The 21,910-nt window shown below is 44.0% G+C and overlaps 2 protein-coding genes across 2 annotated transcripts in view; both read left to right on the top strand.

The window, feature by feature from the left end:
* LOC135563602 (uncharacterized) overlaps positions 1-15,508 on the top strand; it is a gene marked incomplete at its 5' end in the record, with an annotated part of 38,616 nt that extends 23,108 nt beyond the window's left edge. Inside the window, one exon of the mRNA XM_065006451.1 lies at positions 15,492-15,508. Coding sequence (XP_064862523.1) covers positions 15,492-15,508 — 17 coding nt within the window. The remainder of the gene's footprint in view (positions 1-15,491) is intronic.
* LOC115112584 (uncharacterized) overlaps positions 1-17,963 on the top strand; it is a 57,801-nt gene extending 39,838 nt beyond the window's left edge. The window contains exon 5 of the mRNA XM_065014820.1: positions 17,233-17,963. Within this exon, the coding sequence (XP_064870892.1) occupies positions 17,233-17,328 (96 nt within the window). The 3' untranslated portion in view covers positions 17,329-17,963. The remainder of the gene's footprint in view (positions 1-17,232) is intronic.
* The last annotated feature ends 3,947 nt before the right edge of the window (positions 17,964-21,910 follow it).

Here is a 21,910-nt window from a genome sequence, read left to right as displayed (position 1 = left end):
AGGAGAGAGAGAGAGAGAGGTCGAGAGAGGAGAGAGAGAGGTCGAGAGAGAGGTCGAGAGAGAGAGGTCGAGAGAGAGAGGTCGAGAGAGAGAGAGAGGTCGAGAGAGAGAGGTCGAGAGAGAGAGGTCGAGAGAGAGAGGTCGAGAGAGAGAGGTCGAGAGAGAGAGGTCGAGAGAGAGAGGTCGAGAGAGAGAGAGAGGTCGAGAGAGAGAGAGGTCGAGAGAGAGAGGTCGAGAGAGAGAGAGGTCGAGAGAGGTCGAGAGAGAGAGGTCGAGAGAGAGAGGTCGAGAGAGAGAGGTCGAGAGAGAGAGGAGAGAGAGAGGTCGAGAGAGAGCAGAGAGGAGAGAGAGGTCGAGAGAGAGAGGTAGAGAGAGAGAGAGGTCGAGAGAGGTCGAGAGAGGTCGAGAGAGAGGTCGAGAGAGAGAGGTCGAGAGAGAGAGGTCGAGAGAGGTCGAGAGAGAGAGGAGAGAGAGGTCGAGAGAGAGAGGTCGAGAGAGAGAGGTCGAGAGAGGTCGAGAGAGAGAGGTCGAGAGAGAGAGGTCGAGAGAGAGAGGAGAGAGAGAGGAGAGAGAGGTCGAGAGAGAGGTCGAGAGAGAGAGGTCGAGAGAGAGGTCGAGAGAGGTCGAGAGAGAGAGGTCGAGAGAGAGAGGTCGAGAGAGAGAGGTAGAGAGAGAGAGAGGTCGAGAGAGAGAGAGGTCGAGAGAGGAGAGAGAGAGAGGTCGAGAGAGAGAGGTCGAGAGAGAGGTCGAGAGAGAGAGGTCGAGAGAGAGAGGTCGAGAGAGAGAGGTCGAGAGAGAGAGAGAGAGGTCGAGAGAGAGAGAGAGAGAGAGAGAGGTCGAGAGAGAGAGGTAGAGAGAGAGAGAGAGAGAGTCGAGAGAGAGAGAGAGAGAGAGAGAGAGAGGTCGAGAGAGAGAGGTCGAGAGAGAGAGAGAGAGAGGTCGAGAGAGAGAGGTCGAGAGAGAGAGAGAGAGGTCGAGAGAGAGAGGTCGAGAGAGAGAGGTCGAGAGAGAGGTCGAGAGAGAGAGGTCGAGAGAGAGAGGTCGAGAGAGAGAGAGGAGAGAGAGAGAGAGAGAGAGAGAGAGAGTCGAGAGAGAGAGAGAGAGAGAGAGAGAGAGAGAGAGAGAGAGAGAGAGGAGAGAGAGAGAGAGAGGTCGAGAGAGAGAGGTCGAGAGAGAGAGGTCGAGAGAGAGAGGTCGAGAGAGAGAGGTCGAGAGAGAGAGGTCGAGAGAGAGAGAGAGGTCGAGAGAGAGGTCGAGAGAGGTCGAGAGAGAGGTCGAGAGAGAGAGAGAGGTCGAGAGAGAGGTCGAGAGAGAGAGGTCGAGAGAGAGGTCGAGAGAGAGAGGTCGAGAGAGAGAGGTAGAGAGAGAGAGAGGTCGAGAGAGAGGTCGAGAGAGGTCGAGAGAGAGGTCGAGAGAGAGAGGTCGAGAGAGAGAGGTCGAGAGAGAGGTCAAGAGAGAGATTTTATTGTTATTATTTTTGTATTTAGAGTATTATTAGGTCGAGAGAGAGATTTGCTATCGAGAGAGATTTAGAGAGAGTTCGAGAGAGTATAGAGAGTTGCTTCGAGAGAGAGGTCGAGAATGTTTTTTGAGAGAGAGAGAGATGCCAAGAGAGCAGCTTGAATTTGAATTTGACAGAGAGAGAGAGAGAGAGAGAGAGAGAGAGAGAGAGGTCGAGAGAGAGAGAGAGAGAGAGAGAGAGAGGTCGAGAGAGAGAGGTCGAGAGAGAGAGGAGAGAGAGAGAGAGGTCGAGAGAGAGAGAGAGAGAGAGGTCGAGAGAGGTCGAGAGAGAGAGAGGTCGAGAGAGAGAGGAGAGAGGAGAGAGGTCGAGAGAGAGAGAGGTCGAGAGAGAGAGAGGTCGAGAGAGGTCGAGAGAGAGAGAGAGAGAGAGAGAGAGAGAGGTCTAGAGAGAGAGAGAGGAGAGAGAGAGAGGTCGAGAGAGAGAGGTCGAGAGAGAGAGAGAGAGAGGTCGAGAGAGAGAGGTAGAGAGAGAGAGGTCGAGAGAGAGAGGCAGAGAGAGAGAGAGGTCGAGAGAGAGAGGTCGAGAGAGAGGTCGAGAGAGGTCGAGAGAGAGAGGTCGAGAGAGAGGTCGAGAGAGAGAGGTCGAGAGAGAGAGAGGAGAGAGAGAGAGAGGTCGAGAGAGAGAGTCGAGAGAGAGAGAGAGGTCGAGAGAGAGAGAGAGAGAGGAGAGAGAGAGAGGTCGAGAGAGAGAGGAGAGAGAGGAGAGAGAGGTCAAGAGAGAGATTTTATTGTTATTATTTTTGTATTTAATTTTGTATTATTATTTACTCATTTTATATTATTATTTGCTATCATTTAGATTTTGTTACAATGTATATTGTATACATTGTTGCTTTGGCAATATTGAGAGAGTTTTTCATGCCAATAGAGAGCTTGAATTTGAATTTGAAGAAGAGAGAGAGAGAGAGAGAGGAGAGAGAGAGAGAGAGAGAGAGAGAGAGAGAGAGAGGTCGAGAGAGAGAGAGAGAGAGAGAGAGAGGTCGAGAGAGGAGAGAGAGAGAGAGAGAGTCGAGAGAGAGAGGTCGAGAGAGAGAGAGGAGAGGTCGAGAGAGAGAGGTCGAGAGAGAGAGAGGTCGAGAGAGAGATCGAGAGAGAGAGGTCGAGAGAGAGAGGTCGAGAGAGAGAGAGAGGTAGAGAGAGAGGTCGAGAGAGGTCGAGAGAGGTCGAGAGAGAGTCGAGAGAGAGAGAGAGAGAGAGAGAGGTCGAGAGAGAGAGAGAGAGGTCGAGAGAGGTCGAGAGAGAGAGAGAGAGAGGTAGAGAGAGAGAGGTCGAGAGAGAGAGAGAGGTCGAGAGAGGTCGAGAGAGAGAGGTCGAGAGAGAGAGGAGAGAGAGAGAGGTCGAGAGAGAGAGGTCGAGAGAGAGAGAGAGAGGTCGAGAGAGAGAGGTCAGAGAGAGAGAGGTCGAGAGAGAGGTCGAGAGAGAGAGAGAGAGGTCGAGAGAGAGAGGTTAGAGAGAGAGGAGGTCGAGAGAGGTTGAGAGAGAGAGGTAGAGAGAGAGAGAGAGAGGTCGAGAGAGAGAGGTCGAGAGAGAGAGGTCGAGAGAGAGGTCGAGAGAGAGAGGTCGAGAGAGAGGTCGAGAGAGAGAGGTCGAGAGAGAGGAGAGAGAGAGAGAGAGGTCGAGAGAGAGAGGTCGAGAGAGAGGTCGAGAGAGAGAGGTCGAGAGAGAGAGGTCGAGAGAGAGAGGTCGAGAGGAGAGAGAGAGGTCGAGAGAGAGGTCGAGAGAGAGTCGAGAGAGAGAGGTCGAGAGAGAGAGGTCGAGAGAGAGAGGTCGAGAGAGAGAGGTCGAGAGAGAGAGGTCGAGAGAGAGAGGTCGAGAGAGAGAGGTCGAGAGAGAGAGGTCGAGAGAGAGGAGAGAGAGGTCGAGAGGTCAGAGAGAGAGAGAGAGGAGAGAGAGAGAGAGAGAGAGGTCGAGAGAGAGGTCGAGAGAGAGGTCGAGAGAGAGAGGTCGAGAGAGAGAGAGAGGTCGAGAGAGAGAGGTCGAGAGAGAGAGGTCGAGAGAGGTAGAGAGAGGAGAGAGAGAGAGGTCGAGAGAGGAGAGAGGTCGAGAGAGAGAGGTCGAGAGAGAGAGAGGTCGAGAGAGAGAGGTCGAGAGAGAGAGGTCGAGAGAGGTCGAGAGAGAGAGGTCGAGAGAGAGGTCGAGAGAGAGAGAGAGAGGTCGAGAGAGGAGGTCGAGAGAGAGAGGAGAGAGAGAGAGAGAGTCGAGAGAGGAGAGAGAGGTCGAGAGAGAGAGGTCGAGAGAGAGAGGTAGAGAGAGAGTTCGAGAGAGGAGAGAGAGAGAGAGAGAGAGGTCGAGAGAGAGAGGTAGAGAGAGAGAGAGAGAGAGGTCGAGAGAGAGGTCGAGAGAGGTCGAGAGAGAGAGGTCGAGAGAGAGAGGTCGAGAGAGAGGTCGAGAGAGAGAGAGGAGAGAGAGAGAGGTCGAGAGAGAGAGAGAGGTCGAGAGAGAGAGAGAGAGGTCGAGAGAGAGGTCAGAGAGAGAGAGAGAGAGGTCGAGAGAGAGAGAGAGAGAGGTCGAGAGAGAGAGGTCGAGAGAGAGAGAGAGAGGAGAGAGAGAGAGGTCGAGAGAGAGAGGTCGAGAGAGAGGTCGAGAGAGAGAGGTCGAGAGAGAGGTCGAGAGAGAGAGGTCGAGAGAGGTCGAGAGAGAGAGAGAGAGAGGTCGAGAGAGAGAGGTCGAGAGAGAGAGAGTAGAGAGAGAGAGGTCGAGAGAGAGAGAGAGAGAGAGAGGTCGAGAGAGAGAGGTCGAGAGAGAGAGGAGAGAGGTCGAGAGAGAGGTCAGAGAGAGAGGTCGAGAGAGAGAGGTCGAGAGAGAGAGAGAGAGAGAGAGGAGAGAGAGAGAGAGGAGAGAGAGAGAGGAGAGAGAGAGAGAGAGAGAGAGAGAGAGAGAGAGAGAGAGAGAGAGAGAGAGAGTCGAGAGAGAGAGGTCGAGAGAGAGAGAGAGAGAGGTCGAGAGAGAGAGGTCGAGAGAGAGAGGTCGAGAGAGAGAGAGGTCGAGAGAGAGAGGAGAGAGAGAGAGAGAGAGAGAGAGAGAGAGAGAGAGAGAGAGAGAGAGGTCGAGAGAGAGAGGTCGAGAGAGAGAGGAGAGAGAGAGAGAGAGGTCGAGAGAGAGAGAGAGAGGTCGAGAGAGAGAGAGAGGTAGAGAGAGAGAGAGGTCGAGAGAGAGAGAGGTCGAGAGAGAGAGGAGAGAGAGAGAGAGAGGAGAGAGAGAGAGGTCGAGAGAGAGAGGTCGAGAGAGAGAGAGAGGTCGAGAGAGAGAGAGAGAGGTCGAGAGAGAGAGGTCGAGAGAGAGAGGTCGAGAGAGAGGTCAAGAGAGAGATTTTATTGTTATTATTTTTGTATTTAATTTTGTATTATTATTTACTACCATTTTATATTATTATTTGCTATCATTTATAATTTTGTTACAATGTATATTGTATACATTGTTGCTTTGGCAATATTGACACAATGTTTTTCATGCCAATAAAGCAGCTTGAATTTGAATTTGAATTTGAAGAGAGAGAGAGAGAGAGAGAGAGAGAGAGAGAGAGAGAGAGAGAGAGAGAGAGAGAGAGAGAGAGAGAGAGAGAGAGAGAGAGAGAGAGAGAGAGGTCGAGAGAGAGGTCGAGAGAGAGAGAGAGAGAGAGAGAGGTCGAGAGAGAGAGAGAGAGAGAGAGAGAGAGAGAGAGAGAGAGAGGAGAGAGAGAGAGAGAGAGGTCGAGAGAGAGAGGTAGAGAGAGAGAGGTAGAGAGAGAGAGAGAGAGAGGTCGAGAGAGGTCGAGAGAGAGAGAGAGAGAGAGAGAGAGAGAGGTCGAGAGAGAGAGAGAGAGAGAGAGAGAGAGAGAGAGAGAGAGGTCGAGAGAGAGAGGTCGAGAGAGAGAGGTCGAGAGAGAGAGGTAGAGAGAGAGAGGTCGAGAGAGGTCGAGAGCCCCCCGGCACATAGACTACTGCAGCATAGTTACTGGAGGCTGAGACGGCGATGCCCCCGAACAGGGCGAAGCAGTCAGGATGTAACCCCACCCACTTTGCCAAAGCACAGCCCCCACACCACTAGAGGGATATCAACAGACCAACAAGTTACTAACCTGAGACAAGGCTGAGTACAGCCCACAATGATTTGTTTACAAATTCTAAGGACAATAAGGAGGCCTGCATCTTGTGACCACAGCAAATGTGTAGGTATGTACGGCAGGACCAAATCGGAGAGATAGGTAGAGGCAAGTCCATGTAATGCTTTGTAAGTTAGCAGTAAAACCTTGACATCAGCCCTTGCCTTAACAGGAAGCCAGTGTAGAGAGGCTAACACTGGAGTAATATGATACAATTTTGGGGTTATAGTCAAGATTCTAGCAGCCATATTTAGCACTTACTGAACTTTATTTAGTAATGTATCCAGGTAGCCAGAGAGTAGAGCATTGCAGTAGTCTAATCTAGAAGTGACAAAAGCATTAGATTTTATGCACCATTTTTGGACAACAAGTTTCAGATTTTTGCTATGTTACGAAGATGGAAAAAGCTCCCCTTGAAATTTTCTTGATATGTTCGCCAAAAGAGAGATCAGAGTAAGGCCGAGGTCCTTCACAGTATTATTTGAGACTACTGTACAATCATCAACATTAACTGTCAGATGAAACAGCAGATATCTTTGTTTCTTGGGACCTAGAACTAGCAATGTCTTTCAATAATGACAGGAATGGAGGTCTTTATTCCAGTGAGATTGCGAAAGTGAACACCACCATGTTTAGTTTTGCCCGACCAAGTTCGAGGCACAGACACCACGGCCAGCCTGCTCATTAGGCAGGATTAGGCAGGCGCTTATGGTGGCAGATTGACCAGGGCTGCATTTTCTGAGCTAAACTGATCAAGACGCACGTCCAACAACAACACATTAGCAACACATTAACAACACACCGTCATTGTAAATTAGAATTTGTTCTTAACTGACTTGCCTAGTTAAATAAAGGTAAAATACCTTTTATAAATGTATTAATTCTGTAGCCTACAGGCTGGAGATAAAATGTATTAATTCTGTAGCCTACAGGCTGGAGATAAAATGTATTAATTCTGTAGCCTACAGGCTGGAGATAAAATGTATTAATTCTGTAGCCTACAGGCTGGAGATAAAATGTATTAATTCTGTAGCCTACAGGCTGGAGATAAAATGTATTAATTCTGTAGCCTACAGGCTGGAGATAAAATGTATTAATTCTGTAGCCTACAGGCTGGAGATAAAATGTATGACAATGTAATGACACCGACACTTTTGCCAAATTCAGGTTTCTCTAAATGGCACTCAGTCAACTAAAACATTTGCTGTCATGTTACCAAACAACATATCCTAAAAACAGGACATGTCAAACTAAAATGGACAATATGGAACGGACAATCACAACTGCTGTCCAGGAGTTTCACACCGTTGTCATGATTAGTGGTTTCAAGTTTGTATCCTTCAATTTTTAATCATAATGAAAATGAAAATACTTATACATTTCCTAGGTTCGCGATAACTCCTCAGAAAGCTGGGTAGCTGATATTGAGAGTTTAAATAGGCAAATTGATTAGTCACAGAAATCAGGACTAATAAAGCCAAAGAAATGGCCTGTTTTAGGCTACACCTCATTGAGCACGGACCAACGCCTTTTGGATGTCTTTTTTTGGTGCAGTTATTTTTTGGTCTTGCCTATGGTGGCAGAACGGCAAGGACCGGCCCAGACAGACACAGTTTCAATGGGGAAAGCTGAGCTAACTACAGTGACTGTGCTAGTGGCGGACTCCACAAAGCAGCAAGGCTGGCTAACAGCCTGCTGATTGGCCTGAACCATCATGTGGAGCTAGAGGAGTCAGAAGAGGCTACTCACCCTCTTCTGAACTGTCAACCAATTTTGATACTGATGATTTAGCCTATGAACAGCTGAAAGAACATTCCAAAAACAGATACACTGAGTGTACAAAACATTAGGAACGCCTGCTCTTTCCATGACATAAACTGACCAGATTAATCCAGGTGAAAGCTATGATCCCTTATTAAATCCACTTCAATTTAGATGAAGGGGAGGAGACAGGTTAAAACTTCTTATGGCTGGGTGGCAGTATTGAGTAGCTTGGATGAATAAGGTGCCCAGAGTAAACTGCCTGCTACTCAGGCTCAGAAGCTAATATATGCATATTGTTGTATTGCATGGAAAACACCCCGCAGTTTCTAAAACTGTTTGAATGATGTCTGTGAGTATAACATAACTCATATGGCAGGCAAAAACCTGAGAAAAAAAAACAGGAAGTGGGAAATCTGAGGTTTGTAGTTTTTCAACTCTTTGCCTATCCAAGACACAGTGGAAATTTGGTTCGATTGCACTTCCTAAGGCTTCCACTAGATGTCAACAGTCTTTAGAACCTTGTTTGAGGCTTCTACTGTAAAGTGGGGGAGAAAGGGAGCTTTTTGACTAAGACGTCTGCCAGAGTGCCATGATCTCATTCAGGCGCGCTCCTGTGAGGGGTAGCTGCGTTCCATTGTGTTTCTGAAGACAAAGGAATTCTCCGGTTGAAACATTATTGAAGATTGATGTTAAAAACATCCTAAAGATTGATTCTATACATCGTTTGACATGTTTCTACGAACTATAACGGACATTTTTGACTTTTCGTCTGGCCTGTGAATATTGATTTGTGAACTAAACGTACGAACAAAAAGGAGGTATTTGGACATAAATGATGGACTTTATTGAACAAAACAATCATTTATTGTGGAACTGGGATCCCTGGGAGTGCAAAAAAAATATTGGCAGTTGAACGGCCTTACTGAAGAGCTCAGTGACTTTCAACGTGGCACCATCATAGGATGCCACCTTTCCAACAAGTCCGTTTATCACATTTCTGCCATGCTAGAGCTGCCCTGGTCAACTGTAAGTGCTATTATTGTTAAGAGGAAACCATGGTAAGAAAGATTACAATAAGAGTATTTGTTACCGTAAAATGCCTATAACGATGGCGTTCTATGACCCCAACAAGCGTCCAGGGTCTCGTCTGAACAGCCTATCTGCCAACTTCTGTCTGTCTGTAGCAGTTTGGGCTATACACTAATATGACCCCTCTGTGGGAAGTTGAGACTCTCATGAACATGTCGGTTGTTTTTATTACGCACACAGGCCTCACAAGACTCGCCTGAAGGTCCCCTGGTACCCATAGCCAAAGGACGTAGTTTGGGGTGGGGGTGATGCAATGTTTTTACCGACGGGGTGGGAGGGAGGAGGGGATGCAGATATTTTGTTTTTGCCCACTCTGAAGATGTTTATTGGTCCACTAAAATAGGACAAGTAAAGACCCAGTGCACTACTTTTGTGATATTTTTTTTACTAAATGTATTTGAGTGTTTAATAGAATTTGTAACTTGAGTCAAGTTAACCTGATAATACTTGTGGAATATAGAAATACTTGCTCTGATATACTGTATGTTTTCCAGTTTCTTGAAGTACTTTGCAAAGGCAACCTGTTTCTATGTGAAAACTGAAACAATCTATTCATTCCTTTTCCATTTTAGTAGACGGTCTTATCCAGAGAAACTTACAGTAGCGAGTGCATACATGTGCATACGTCTTCGTACTGGTACCCCGTGGGAATAAGCCCACAACAGTAGAATTGAAAGCGACATGCTCTACCAACTGAGCCACAACATAACATCATAACATCATAACATAACGTCATCACAAACCACTTGATGTCTTCATGGTGATGGAAAGTCTATAGGTGTCACGTTCTGACCTTTATTTCCTTTGTTTTGTCTTTATTTAGTATGGTCAGGGCGTGAGTTGGGGTGGGCAGTCTATGTGTGTTTTTCTATGTTGGGGTTTTGAGTTCAGCCTAGCATGGATCTAAATCAGAGGTAGGTGTCGTTAGTTGTCTCTGATTGAGAATCATACTTAGGTAGCCTGGGTTTCACTTTTGAGTTGTGGGTGTTTGTTTCCGTGTGAGTGTTTGTTGCCACACGGTACTGTTTCGGTTTCGTTCGTTTCACGTTTATTGTTTTGTAGTGTTCAGTTTATGTCTTTAAATACACATTATGGACACTTAACACGCTGCGCATTGGTCCTCCGATCCTTCTCGCTACTCCTCCTCAGAAGAGGAGGAAGAATGCCGTTACAATAGGTACAAACCTAGATAACCAACCTACTATACACAATGCTTAATTTAGGATTAAAGAAGTGCAAGAGCTGTCTTTGTCCAAGTCGGTCCATTAGACTTTGTTCACCAAAATACACAAATTACATTATGCAATAAAGATCTCTGATTATTCACTGTTAAGGGTTCATACACATTTTTCATGACTTCTACCACATTTTCATGACCATTATTATACCCTACATGAAAAAGTAACCCCTCTTTGGGATCGGTGTACCGATAGCGTTCCACTTTGACAACATCCGGTGAAATTGCAGAGCATGAAATTCAAAATACAAAAATCGTAATATTAAAATACAAGTTTCTTATATCGTTTAAACGCTTAACTTCTTGTTAATCCAACCGCGTTGTCAGATTTCAAAAAGGCTTTACTGTGAAAGCATACCATGTGATTATCTGGGGACAGCGCCCCACATCAAAATACTTTTTCAAATCAGACCAGGCATCACAAATTCCCAAATAGCGATAAAATAAATCACTTACTTTTGAAGATCTTCATCTGTTTGCAATACCAAGGGTCCCAGCTACACAATGAATGGAAGTTTTGTTCGATAAAGTCCTTCTTTATATCCCAAAAGGTCAGTTTAGTAGGCGCCAGCAATTTCACTAATCCACTCGTTCAACATGTATACAAACAAATCCAAAAGGTTACCGGTAAAGTTCGTCCAAACAAGTCAAACGATGTTTCTAATTACTCCTCAAGTACTCTAATATCTAAATAAACTATAAAATTGAAGACGGAGAATAGTATGTTCAATAGGGAAGATAAATAACGAAGAGTGCGCACCTCATTCACGCGCGCAACAAGACTAGTTTTATAATGAGAGACACCTTGGAAAATCTACAACTACTTGCTCATTTAAAAAAATTAACAAGCCTTAAACCCTTTCTAAAAACTTGACATCTAGTGGAAGCCATAGGAACTGCAATCTGGGTCCTATCTATTTGTTTTCCAATAGGCTATCATTGAAATGTGATGGATGGATTTTCCTCTTGTTTTCGCCTGCAATATCAGTTCTGTAATACTCACATACATTATTTTAACAGTTTTAGAAACTTCAGAGTGTTTTCTATCCAATGCTATATGTATATCCTAGTTTCTGGGCCTGAGTAACAGGCAGTTTACTTTGGGTACGTCATTCATCCGAACTTCCGAACACTCCGCCCGAGCCTTAAGATGCTTAAGAAGGCTGCAGTGTCTGATCCCATGTAGGCCTACCATCTCCTGCCGTTGTGCCCTTGATCAAGGCACTTAACCCCCACAAAGTAGAACTGCACTGTTAGTCACATATTGTCAACATGTGGTCAACCCACCACCTGGAGAGCTCCGGGGTGTGCAGACTTGGATTTTGATGCAGCCCTGAAACACCCAAGTTCAATCTGATGTTTAGGCTACCATGTGATTGGACCAGGGCCTGTACACCCAGTAGCTGTCCTGGAAGAGGGTTGCCACCCTTGATATAAAATATTGCAACATTATAACCAAATACTCTTGTCTTTATAAAATGATTCCCTCATTCAATGAATCAGGGATCAAATGGAGAAGGTACGCTACTTCAAAGCAAGGTGTCTAACTGTTTAGGCTCAAATATGAATATTTCAGGGGAGATCTATGCACAGCAAGTTATTTGTCAGTTAAGATATTTATATAATATATTTGTTGTCGCAATTGCTTGGCTACGGTTTAATAGAGGGGAATACCAGCTTTCCATCTGTACAGATTTATTTAGGCTATAGTACCAGTGGAAAGGCGACAATTACATGAATGCTTAGTTAGCTTTAGTTAACTGGGGAGATAACTGCTACACATTGTTTTGAATTGGCTAAATAGTTAGTATGTTGTTCTTCATTATTTTATACCTGCTGCTAAGATGTTGTGCTCTTTCTCCTTGGGCAACGGCCCATTCGAGCTGGCACACACACAACCCACACAGACAGGTACTGAAGGGTCATTCCGATAATGGCTGATGTCGATTTTTAAGTCATTGATCATATTTAAAAGTGTGCCTCCATGAATTAAATTAGCAAAAATGTAAAAACTAATTTCAATGACTTTTCATGTCCTTACAAACCCTAATTTGACCTAATTTTACACAGCGCATCATACGCATTCAGCCTACTGTCACACACAAATTCACAGACTATCAGCAAATAAACTTGAAGAAAGCAGAATCAGGAAATGAATGCCCACTCTCCATTGCAATTCAATGCAGATCCCGCCTTCATTCCGCTTTGATCAATCTTTTTTGCCTCAGTGTGTGAATCTAGGTCGGCAATAGGCTACTTTGTTAATAGAGAAGCTGGTACACAATTCCCCCAAAATTAGAAGTACCTGTATGGCACTCTGGTCAGCTCCGGCCCAAGTCGAGCACTGACAATACAGTAATGTACATTTAGATTAAGTGATTTGTAAGGATGGTAAATTAATACGGCACAAAGGGTGTCTGAATGGACAATCCAGTTCCGCAATCGACTGTCAAACTTAAAATCCAACTCCAGAGACTCGGAGAGAAAGAAACTAGTTTGTTCCTGCATGGCACCACTCTTCGTGAGTAGTGGCGCAACAAGAGCTTTCCAAGAGGACTGAGAATACAGAAGGAGCCTACAATAGGGAAAAACAACAACTTTCGTTCAGCAATGGGGTGAAATACTCAACAAATGTTCTTTAGATTTAATGTTATTAATCGTTGAACATGTGTCGAAGGAAGTGAAAGGAGTTGAAGTTAAGATTAGCGAACATGAGGTTATAATGAAGGAGATTCTAGGCCCTAATTTTACAGCCATAGACGACACGATCAACCAGTCCATTGGGAAATAAAGAGACTTTCTACAAGCAACAAAGATCAAGAAATATCAATGAGATACAGAGGACTACCAGCTCAACCAGGTGTACGCATGGAAAGGCTCAAGGACAGGAGCACGGAGAGGCCAACGTAGGGACGCACCACTGATCGGGTGACGCAGAAACGCAGCTTCGGGAGGACATGGAAACTTGGACACAGAGGCATCCACTGAGAGCGAATTCCCTACAGACAGTGACTCCAGCTACCATGGCACACAGTCGTTTTCTTTTAGCCCGGAAGCAACACAATGCTACACGAAAGAAAATAAACGATGTAGGAGAGGCAATCGATCGAAGAGGAGACCAGGAACACAGGTCGTGGACATGGAGCTACAGCAGGACACGGTAATTAACCTCTCCAAAAAAGACCTTACTGACGCTCAAGTTTCAGTCTTATCTAAGGGCCTCTCTTTTGTACCTACATGTACAAATAAACAATTCGATAGGAAAGTAGATCTGTTTAAATTCTTTCGCAAGATAAATTTAAGCATGTGTTTTTGCAAAACACTGTTTCGGGCCTAGAAACACATCAAAGAACTGGTACCCATTTTCAGCCCAAACGCATATTCTGTCCTATGGTTAACAACTCCTCGATTGATACCTATAGTAGGTTAGTCGAACAAGAAGCCATGTCAGTATATACGAGACAAACAAACCACATTCAGAAGAACCTCACTAGAACAGAAGAACAGGCACTTAATGAATTAATGAAAGATTCATCTTTGGTTATTAAACCTGCAGACAAAGCGGTGTGCTGTGGTTGTTTTAGACTATGAAAAATATAAAGAAGAAATGCAGAGGCAACTCAGTAATGAACTTTTCTATAAAAACTGAGTGTTGATCCCACACAGGTGTTCCAAAGGGATATATGCTCTAATCGGGAGCCCTATTAAATAACCTTATCTCAAAACCTGAATATGAATATCCTTGCTGCAAATGTGCCATACGTCCATGCCTGTACATTTTGTCAAAATTACACAAACCTAAAAAGACAACAAGGCTATTATCCAGGCAGACCAGTGGTTGCAGGAATAGGCTCAATGCTAGAGCCATTGCCGAACTTTGCAGACTATTTTATTAAAACTCATGCGCAAGCACTGCCATCATATGTAAAACACTCTATAGACTTCATTAACAAGATCTCACCAATAACTGGTTTAATTAACAGAGGACTGTATTTTTGTCACATTAGATGTGGGGGGGCTGGCAGCCCTAGCTCACTATTTGGGAGACAGAGATACTAACGGATATCCACCAACAAACTTTATTCTAGAGCTGGCTGAATATGTTTTGACGTATAACTATTTTAGCTTTGATGATGAATACTACCTACAAACGAATGGAACATCGATGGGCTCCACATTCGCTCTGAGCTATGCTAACCACTATGTGGGTCTTTTTGAAGAACGTTTTGTTGATAATTCAAACGAAAATCCATTTTTGAATAATGTCCTGAAGTGGTATCGATATATTGACGACATTTTTTGCATAAGGGAAGGAACGGAAAAAGAGCTGTCAGATTTTATGGCACTACTCAATGGCATTGACCCCAATCTCAAATTCACTATTGAATGTGACACACAACGTGTTCATTACCTTGATATGTGGATTGAGCAATCAAATGGAACCCTGTTTACAACTCTGTATAGAAAAGCAACGGAGAGAAATACTCTAATACAGGAGGACAGCTTCCATCCGGAGCCATTAAAGAGAGGACTTCCAAGAAGCCCGTTTTTCAGACTGCGCCTTATATGCCACTCCACAGAGGATTATCTAGAAAGAGCAGCGAAGATGCACATTAGGTTTCTAAGGAGAGGCTATTCACCACAATGTGTGGCAGAAGCTCTAAATTTGCAATTGGGAAAAAGACGAGATGAACTGCTACAAAAAAGACCCGCTAAAGGTAAAAACGTGGGAGATGTGGTCAAGAAACACTGGCTTTGCCGGCTGAATTTAAAAGTCCACCACTTACTGTGTATAGGAGAGCTCGCAATTTACGAGATAAATTGGTTCATGCCAACTGCCAACAACAAAATAAAATCAGCCAGGCTCTTTTACGCCCTCTTCCAAATGGCAGCTATAAATGCAGAGGATGTGCACAGTGCAACAACATGATGAAGTGTGAATATTTCTGCCACCCAAACACAGGAAAACGGTTCAGAATAAATGACATTATTACGTGTTCCACAAACCATGTTATTTACTTTATTAAATGTCCATGTGGGCTCTGCTATGCCGGTAAAACAACCCGCTCTCTCAAACAGAGAGTTAGTGAACATAAAAGTTCAATCAGGAGAAACGACAGGGATTATCCAGTCGCAGTACATTTTAATGACCTAAAACATGACCTTTCTACCTTTTAGATTTTGTGGCATAGAGAAAGTTAAGATATCAGACAGGGGAGGTGATATTAATAATACTCTGAGTAAAAGAGAATGTTTTTGGATTTTCACCCTCCAGACATTATTTCCAAAAGGATTTAATGATGAAATGCCTATGTATGTTATGTTCTGAATTTGAACATGAATGCATGGAACGGATGTGGGTGGGGCTAGGTCTACATAAGGGTGCACATTTTGTTTTTAATCACAAAAGCTCTGACGAAGGCCGTGAGGCCGACACGTAAGCTTATTAAAGATCAGTGATACTATCGAGAGCAGTGTGCGGTTTCCTTTTACCTTCACCACATTTTGTTATCATTTTGTTAAAAACAAGCTTATTCTAAAATTGAATAAAGTGATTTTTTCCCCTCATCAATCTACACACAATACCCCATAATGACAAAGCAAAAATAGCTGTTTAGAAATTTTTGCAAATTTATTAAAAAAGCGGAAAATATCACATTTACATAAGTATTCAGACGCTTTACTCAGTATTTTGTTGAAGCACTTTTGGAAGTGGTTACGGCCTCGAATCTTCTTGGTTATGACCCTACAAATTTGTCACAACTGTTTTTGGGGAGTTTCTCCTATTCTTCTCTGCAGATCCTCTCAAGCTCTGACAGGTTGGATAGGGAGTGCCACTGCACAGCTATTTTCAGATCTTTCCAGAGATGTTCGATCGGGTTCAAGTCCGAGCTCTGGCTGGGCCACTCATGGACATTCAGATACTTGTCCAGAAGCCACTCTTGCGTTGTCTTGACTGTGTGCTTAGGGTCATTGTCCTGTTGGAAGGTAAACCTTTGACCCATTCTGAGGTCCTGAGCGCTCTGGAGCAGGTTTTCATCAAGGATTTTGCTCCGTTCATCCTTCCTTCGATCCCGACACTAGTCTCCCAGTCCCTGCCGCTGAAAAACAATCCCCACAGCATGATGATGCTGCCACCACCACGCTTCACCATAGAGATGACATTTGGCATTCAGGTCAAAGAGTTCAATCTTGGTTTCATCGTACCAGAGAATCTTGTTCCTCATGGTCTGAGTCCATTAGGTGCCTTTTGGCAAACTCCAAATGGGCAGTCATGTGCCTTTTACTGAGGAGTGTCTTCCGCCTGGCCACTCTACCATGAAGGCCTTATTGGTGGAGTGCTGCAGAGATGGTTGTCCTTCTGGAAGGTTCTCCCATCTCTACAGAGGAACTCTGGAGCTCTGTCAGAGTGACCATCAGGTTCTTGGTCATCTCCCTGACCAATGGCCTTCTCCCTCGATTTCTCAGTTTGGCTGAGCAGCCAGCTCTAGGAAGAGTCTTGGTGGTTCAAAACTTCATCCATTCAAGAATGATGGAGGCCAATGTGTTCTTGGGGACCTGCAATGTTGCAGAAATGCTTTTGTACCCTTCCCCAGATCTGTGCCTTGACACAAACCCGTCTCAGAGCTCCAAGGACAATTCCTTCGACTTCAAGGCTTGGTTTTTGCTCTGAAATGCATTGTCAACTGTGGGACCTTATATAGACAGGTGTGTGCCTCTCCAAATCATGTCCAATCAGTTGAATTTACCACAGGTGGACTCCAATCAAGTTGTAGAAACATCTTAAGAATGATCAATTGGAACAGGATGCACCTGAGCTTACTTTCAAATCTCATAGAAAACCTGTGTAAATTAGGTATTTCAATATTTTTTCCCCAATACATTTGCAAAAATTTCTAAAAGCTGTTTTCGCTTTGTCATTATGAGGTATTGTGTGTAGATTGATGAGAAAAACATTGAATTGAATCAATTTTAGAATAAGGAAGGCTGCGACGTAACAAAATGTGGAAAAAGTCAAAGGGACTGAATACTTTCTGAATGCACCGTACAGGACAGACACTGTGGCTGGATTTACAACAAGTGTATCTTTAAAATGGTGTAAAATACTTGTATGCTTGAGGAATCTTCATTATGAGATTGTTGTTTTGAATTTGGCGCCCTGCACTTTCACTGGCTGTTGGCGAGGGACGCTTACCGTCCCACATATCCCAGAGAGGTTATTAATCAGTACTGTCTCCACTCTCCTTTTGTCTCACATCTTTTTTTGCTCCCTGATGTCTCTCCTGTTTTCACCTCTTCTCTCATTTTTATTTATATTTTATTTTTTTATTTAACTAGGCAAGTCAGTTAAGAACAAATTCTTATTTAAAATGATGGCCTGGGAACAGTGGGTTAACTGCCTTGATCAGGGGCAGAACGACAGATTTTTACCTTGTCAGCTCGTTGATTAGATCTAGCAACCTCAACGCTCTAACCACTAAGCTACCTGCTGCCCTCATTGATCTCTTCTCTCTCCACTCCTCTCTTCTCTCCCCTACAGGAGAGCAATGCCCAGTCTGATGGTCACACTGCCAGAAGAGAACAACACCAGCGGAGTCAATACTTTGAAAGACTCAACTCAATTTATGGACCGTAGTAATCACACAGCAGTTACTTAACATGCCAAAAAAGAGTCAAGTATCATAGACGGGTTAGCTGACAAGGTCACGACAACAAAGCGCATCGTTCAATGAGGAAGAAGTCCATGTGTAGTTGTGATTCTGGATGACCAGATAACTAGCAACATTGACAAGAAGCTGCTATGTGGGAATCTTAGGTGGTTCATTTCAGCTTGTTGTGTCTAGTTAGTGATACTGTGATGGAACATTTTCTGTTTATGCTTTTCTAATAACCAATTTCTGTGCTCATGCAAGTGACTGATTGAACATGCAGAGGAGGAATCCTCACTATCAGTATGCAATTTGGCAGTACACCCAGAACCGTGTTTTGAGAACTAAAGGGATATCTTAGTTTCAAGGTCTCAGCTTGGAGAGAGGAAGCCTCTTTAAGGTATTGGTCAGTCACATGCATGAACCAAACGTTATTGATGAATTAATGATGAATAATAAATAAGCTAAATCATGCAAATATAACTTGTCTGTGTGAGCAGTATATAAGAGAACTAACGGGACTGGCCCGTGAAGCTCACTTCAGACCGACACTTTATGCATCTAAGTTTGACTGAGACGTCTTCAGCGTGCTGTAAATAAACAATGCTTCATTTAAGATTGACTTCAAGTGTCCCTGTGTAGAATTTCCATGACAATGCCATATCTTGTTTTGAAGTGTTTTGACTGATGTCACATCTAGCTAATATGGCAAAAATGTGCTAGCTAGCTAAACAACAACTGTAACAGCGTATTTTAGAGACAACAAGTGCTCAATGTGCAAATGTATTTATGTTTCCAATGGTAACACTTTACTTGACCCCCAGCGGCATACCACATTATGACACCCTCATAACCATATCATAATATGTCATAACGACTGACATAACGTGTCATATTCTGTCATTATATGGTCATAACACTGTCATGACCCATATTTGTACACCTGTTGTGACACATATTGCATTATTTTATGGCTGGTTGGTTAAGAGATTTACATAAGAGTGTCAAAACCCACATTTATTCAAATGTATTTTTTCCCTGCCAAGAAGTTTCCGTTCGTTTTAAAGGTTATTCTTGTCCTTTGTTGTTATTGTAAATAATGATTTACATTCATGTTTTTTTTATCATATTTTAAATCATTTGCAAAAAATACACTTCAAGACGCTGTCATGAAGCATTATGACCATCCTGTGTCACTTTACTTGGACTAAGAAAATAGACTTTATGACACTGTCAAGAAGCATTATGAACATCAGAATCATATAAGCCAGATAGGCCTATCATGTACTGAACAAAAATATAAACGCAACATGTAAAATGTTGGTCCCATGTTTCATGAGCTGAAATAAAAGATCCCTCAAATGTTCCATATACACAAAAAGCATATTTGTCTAAACATATTCTGCACAAATTTGTTTACATCCCTGTTAGTGAGCATTTCTCCTTTGTCATGATAATCCATCCACCTGACAGGTGTGGCATATCAAGAATCTGATTAAACAGCATGATCATTATACAGGTGTACCTTGTGCTGGGGACAATAAAAGGTCACACTAAAATGTGCAGTTTTGCCACACAACACAATGCCACAGATGCCTCAAGTTTTGAGGGAGTGTGCAATTGGCATGCTGAATGAAAGAATATCCACCAGAGCTGTTGCCAGGGAATGCAATGTTAATTTCTCTACCATAATCCACCTCCAAAGTCGTTTTAAAGAATATGACAGTATGACCAACTGGCCTCTCAACCCGCTAACCAGGTGTAACCAAGCCAGCCCAGGATCTCTACATTCAACTTCTTCACCTGCAGGATCGTCTAAGACCAGCCATCCGGACAGCTGATGAAACTGAGGAGTATTTCCATCTGAAATAAAGCCATTTTGAGGGGGAAAACTCATTCTGTTTGCCTAGGCCTGGCTTGCCAGTGGGTGATTGCCCTCACAGGCCCACCCATGACTGCGCCCCTGCCAAGTCATGTGAAATCCATAGATTAGGGCATCATTAATTTATTTAAATTGATTGATTTTCTTATATGAATTGTAACCCAGTAAAATCGTTGACATTGTTGCAGGTTGTGTTTATATTGTTTTCAGTAATACCTTATTTCAGTCATCAGTCAAAAAGAGTGTGTATTGTCCTGCTCCTGCATTCATCCCAGTCATCAGCCACAGAGTATTGGGGTACTGTAGGTGCATGTCTGACATCAATTTGTGCGCAATTACAATGATAATTTAATATAGTCAATTTCAGAAAATGTTATATAACAAACATACTGTTGACAAGTAGGCTATGGTGTACTGTAATGGAAGGTTTTGCCTTGTGTGATAGCATTTGTGGGTTTTGACATTCTTATGTAGTTGTCATAACCAGCTAAAAGAAATACAATATATGTCACAACAGGTCTAAATATGTGTCATGACAGTATTATGACCATATTAATACAGGTTATGACAAGGTATGTCAGCTGTTATGACATATAATAACATAGTTATGACTGTCATAACGTGCTATGACGCTGGGTGTCAACTAAAGTCTAAACTTTTCTGTAAACATTGGAGACTAAATATAGTTTACATGTGGTCAACAATCTAAGCCAACCCGTCTGTTTTGGCCCATAGTTTTGCACAAGTCGGTTTTGTTAATAAACAACAAGAAAATCAGCAGAACACCACATTTGACGCTTTACACTTTACAAGATTCAACTTTGTTTTCTTATTAAACGTTTTAGAATATTAACACAACATTTATGGTTCATTGTATTTGCTTTTACTTTATTTAAGATGTTAATAACTAGCAGGTTTCTGGATAGCAGTTTAAGGCCTAGGTAAAATTAGTTGCATGTTGGATATTCGTTTTTCTCTTATCAATAGCTATTGAACCAAGAATGCCATTACTTTGAAAATTGTATATTCTGAATCAGGGGACGAAGGAGACCAATCCATAGCTTTTTAGGAATTTGTGGAGGGGGGTTGATTAGTTTCTCAATTTTCAGTAGCTCTAAAACCAAGCGTGCCATCACTATGAAAATGAGATATTGCAACAAGAGTTACTATAGTTTATGTTTTCTGTTAGCCCAGTGTCACGCCCTGACCATAGTTTGCTTTGTATGTTTCTATGTTTTGTTTGGTCAGGGTGTGATCTGAGTGGGCATTCTATGTTGTATGTCTAGTTTGTCTGTTTGTGTGTTTGGCCTGATATGGTTCTCAATCAGAGGCAGGTGTTAGTCATTGTCTCTGATTGGGAACCATATTTAGGTAGCCTGTTTTGTCATTGTGGGTTGTGGGTGATTGTCTATGTTAGTTGCTTGTGTCAGCACAGTTCTTATAGCTTCACGGTCGTTTTTCGTTTATTGTTTTGTATTCAGTGCTTTCTTTAATTAAAATATCATCATGAACACATCACCCACCACAAAAGGACCAAGCGGTGTGGTAATGGGCAGCAGCAGCAGCAGCGATGTCAGGATTTCTGGACATGGGAGCGAGATCTGGACTGTGTCACTACTTGGGAAGAGATAGACAGACAGGTGGACGGTCGACCCAGGGAGAGTGCCGGAGCCCGCCTGGGATTCTCTGGAGCAGTGTGAGGAGGGATACCGGCGAATGGAGTCAGCACGGCAGCGCGGTAGGAAGCTTGGGGGGGGGGGGGGGGCACACAGGGAGTGTGGCGAAGCCAGGTAGGAGACCTGCGCCAACTTCCTGTGCTTACCGGAGAGCGAGAGAGACCGGGCAGGCACCGTGTTATGCTGTGGAGCGTACGGTGTCACCGGTGCGGGTGCATAGCCCGGTGTGGTACATTCCAGCTCCTCGTATCGGCCGGGCTAGAGTGGGCATCGAGCCAGGTGCCATGAAGCCGGCTCTACGCATCTGGTCTCCAGTGCGTCTCCTTGGGCCGGCGTACATGGCACCAGCCTTATGCATGGTGTCCCCGGTTCGCTAGCACAGCCCCTCAGTCCGGAGCTGCCCCTCAGTCCAGTGGGGCCCTTTAGTAGGGTTGCCAGTCCTAGGTTGGCGGCGAGGGTGGCCGTTCCTAGGAGGCCATAGAAGCGGACTAAGACTATGGTGGAGTGGGGTCCACGTCCAGCGCCAGAGCCGCCACCGCGGACAGATGCCCACCCAGACCCTCCCCTATAGGTTCAGGTTTATTGTTTTGTATTCAGTGTTCAGTGGTTTCTTTAATTAAAATATCATCATGAACACATTTCCACGCTGCATTTTGGTCTGCTTCTTACGACGATCGTGACACCCAGAGGCTATAAGGATGTAATTGTGTAACATTCAGTTGTTATAGTTTTGTATGGTGTACACTCAAGTTGGCTTGTCAGGACGGTCAACATATTTCTGTCCTGTCTGAGCCTTAGTGCACCTACAACTGTAATCAATGATAGCAGATGTTATTAAACCGTTATTTCGTAAATATTACCTGTTGTGCGTGGTCCATGTCTTTTATCCACAAGAAGAGGTCTATGCCTAAGCTAGCAAGCATGACTGGCTTTGCATATCTCCATGTGTGGATAAGGTGCTAACTCCATACCCAGCTAATAACAAACATTCCCACAACTTTAGAGAACATT

The sequence above is a fragment of the Oncorhynchus nerka genome, linkage group LG3 (genome assembly GCF_034236695.1).
Source record: "Oncorhynchus nerka isolate Pitt River linkage group LG3, Oner_Uvic_2.0, whole genome shotgun sequence".
In the NCBI taxonomy this organism is placed as follows: domain Eukaryota; kingdom Metazoa; phylum Chordata; class Actinopteri; order Salmoniformes; family Salmonidae; genus Oncorhynchus; species Oncorhynchus nerka.
This window is presented reverse-complemented; position numbering and strand designations above follow the sequence as displayed.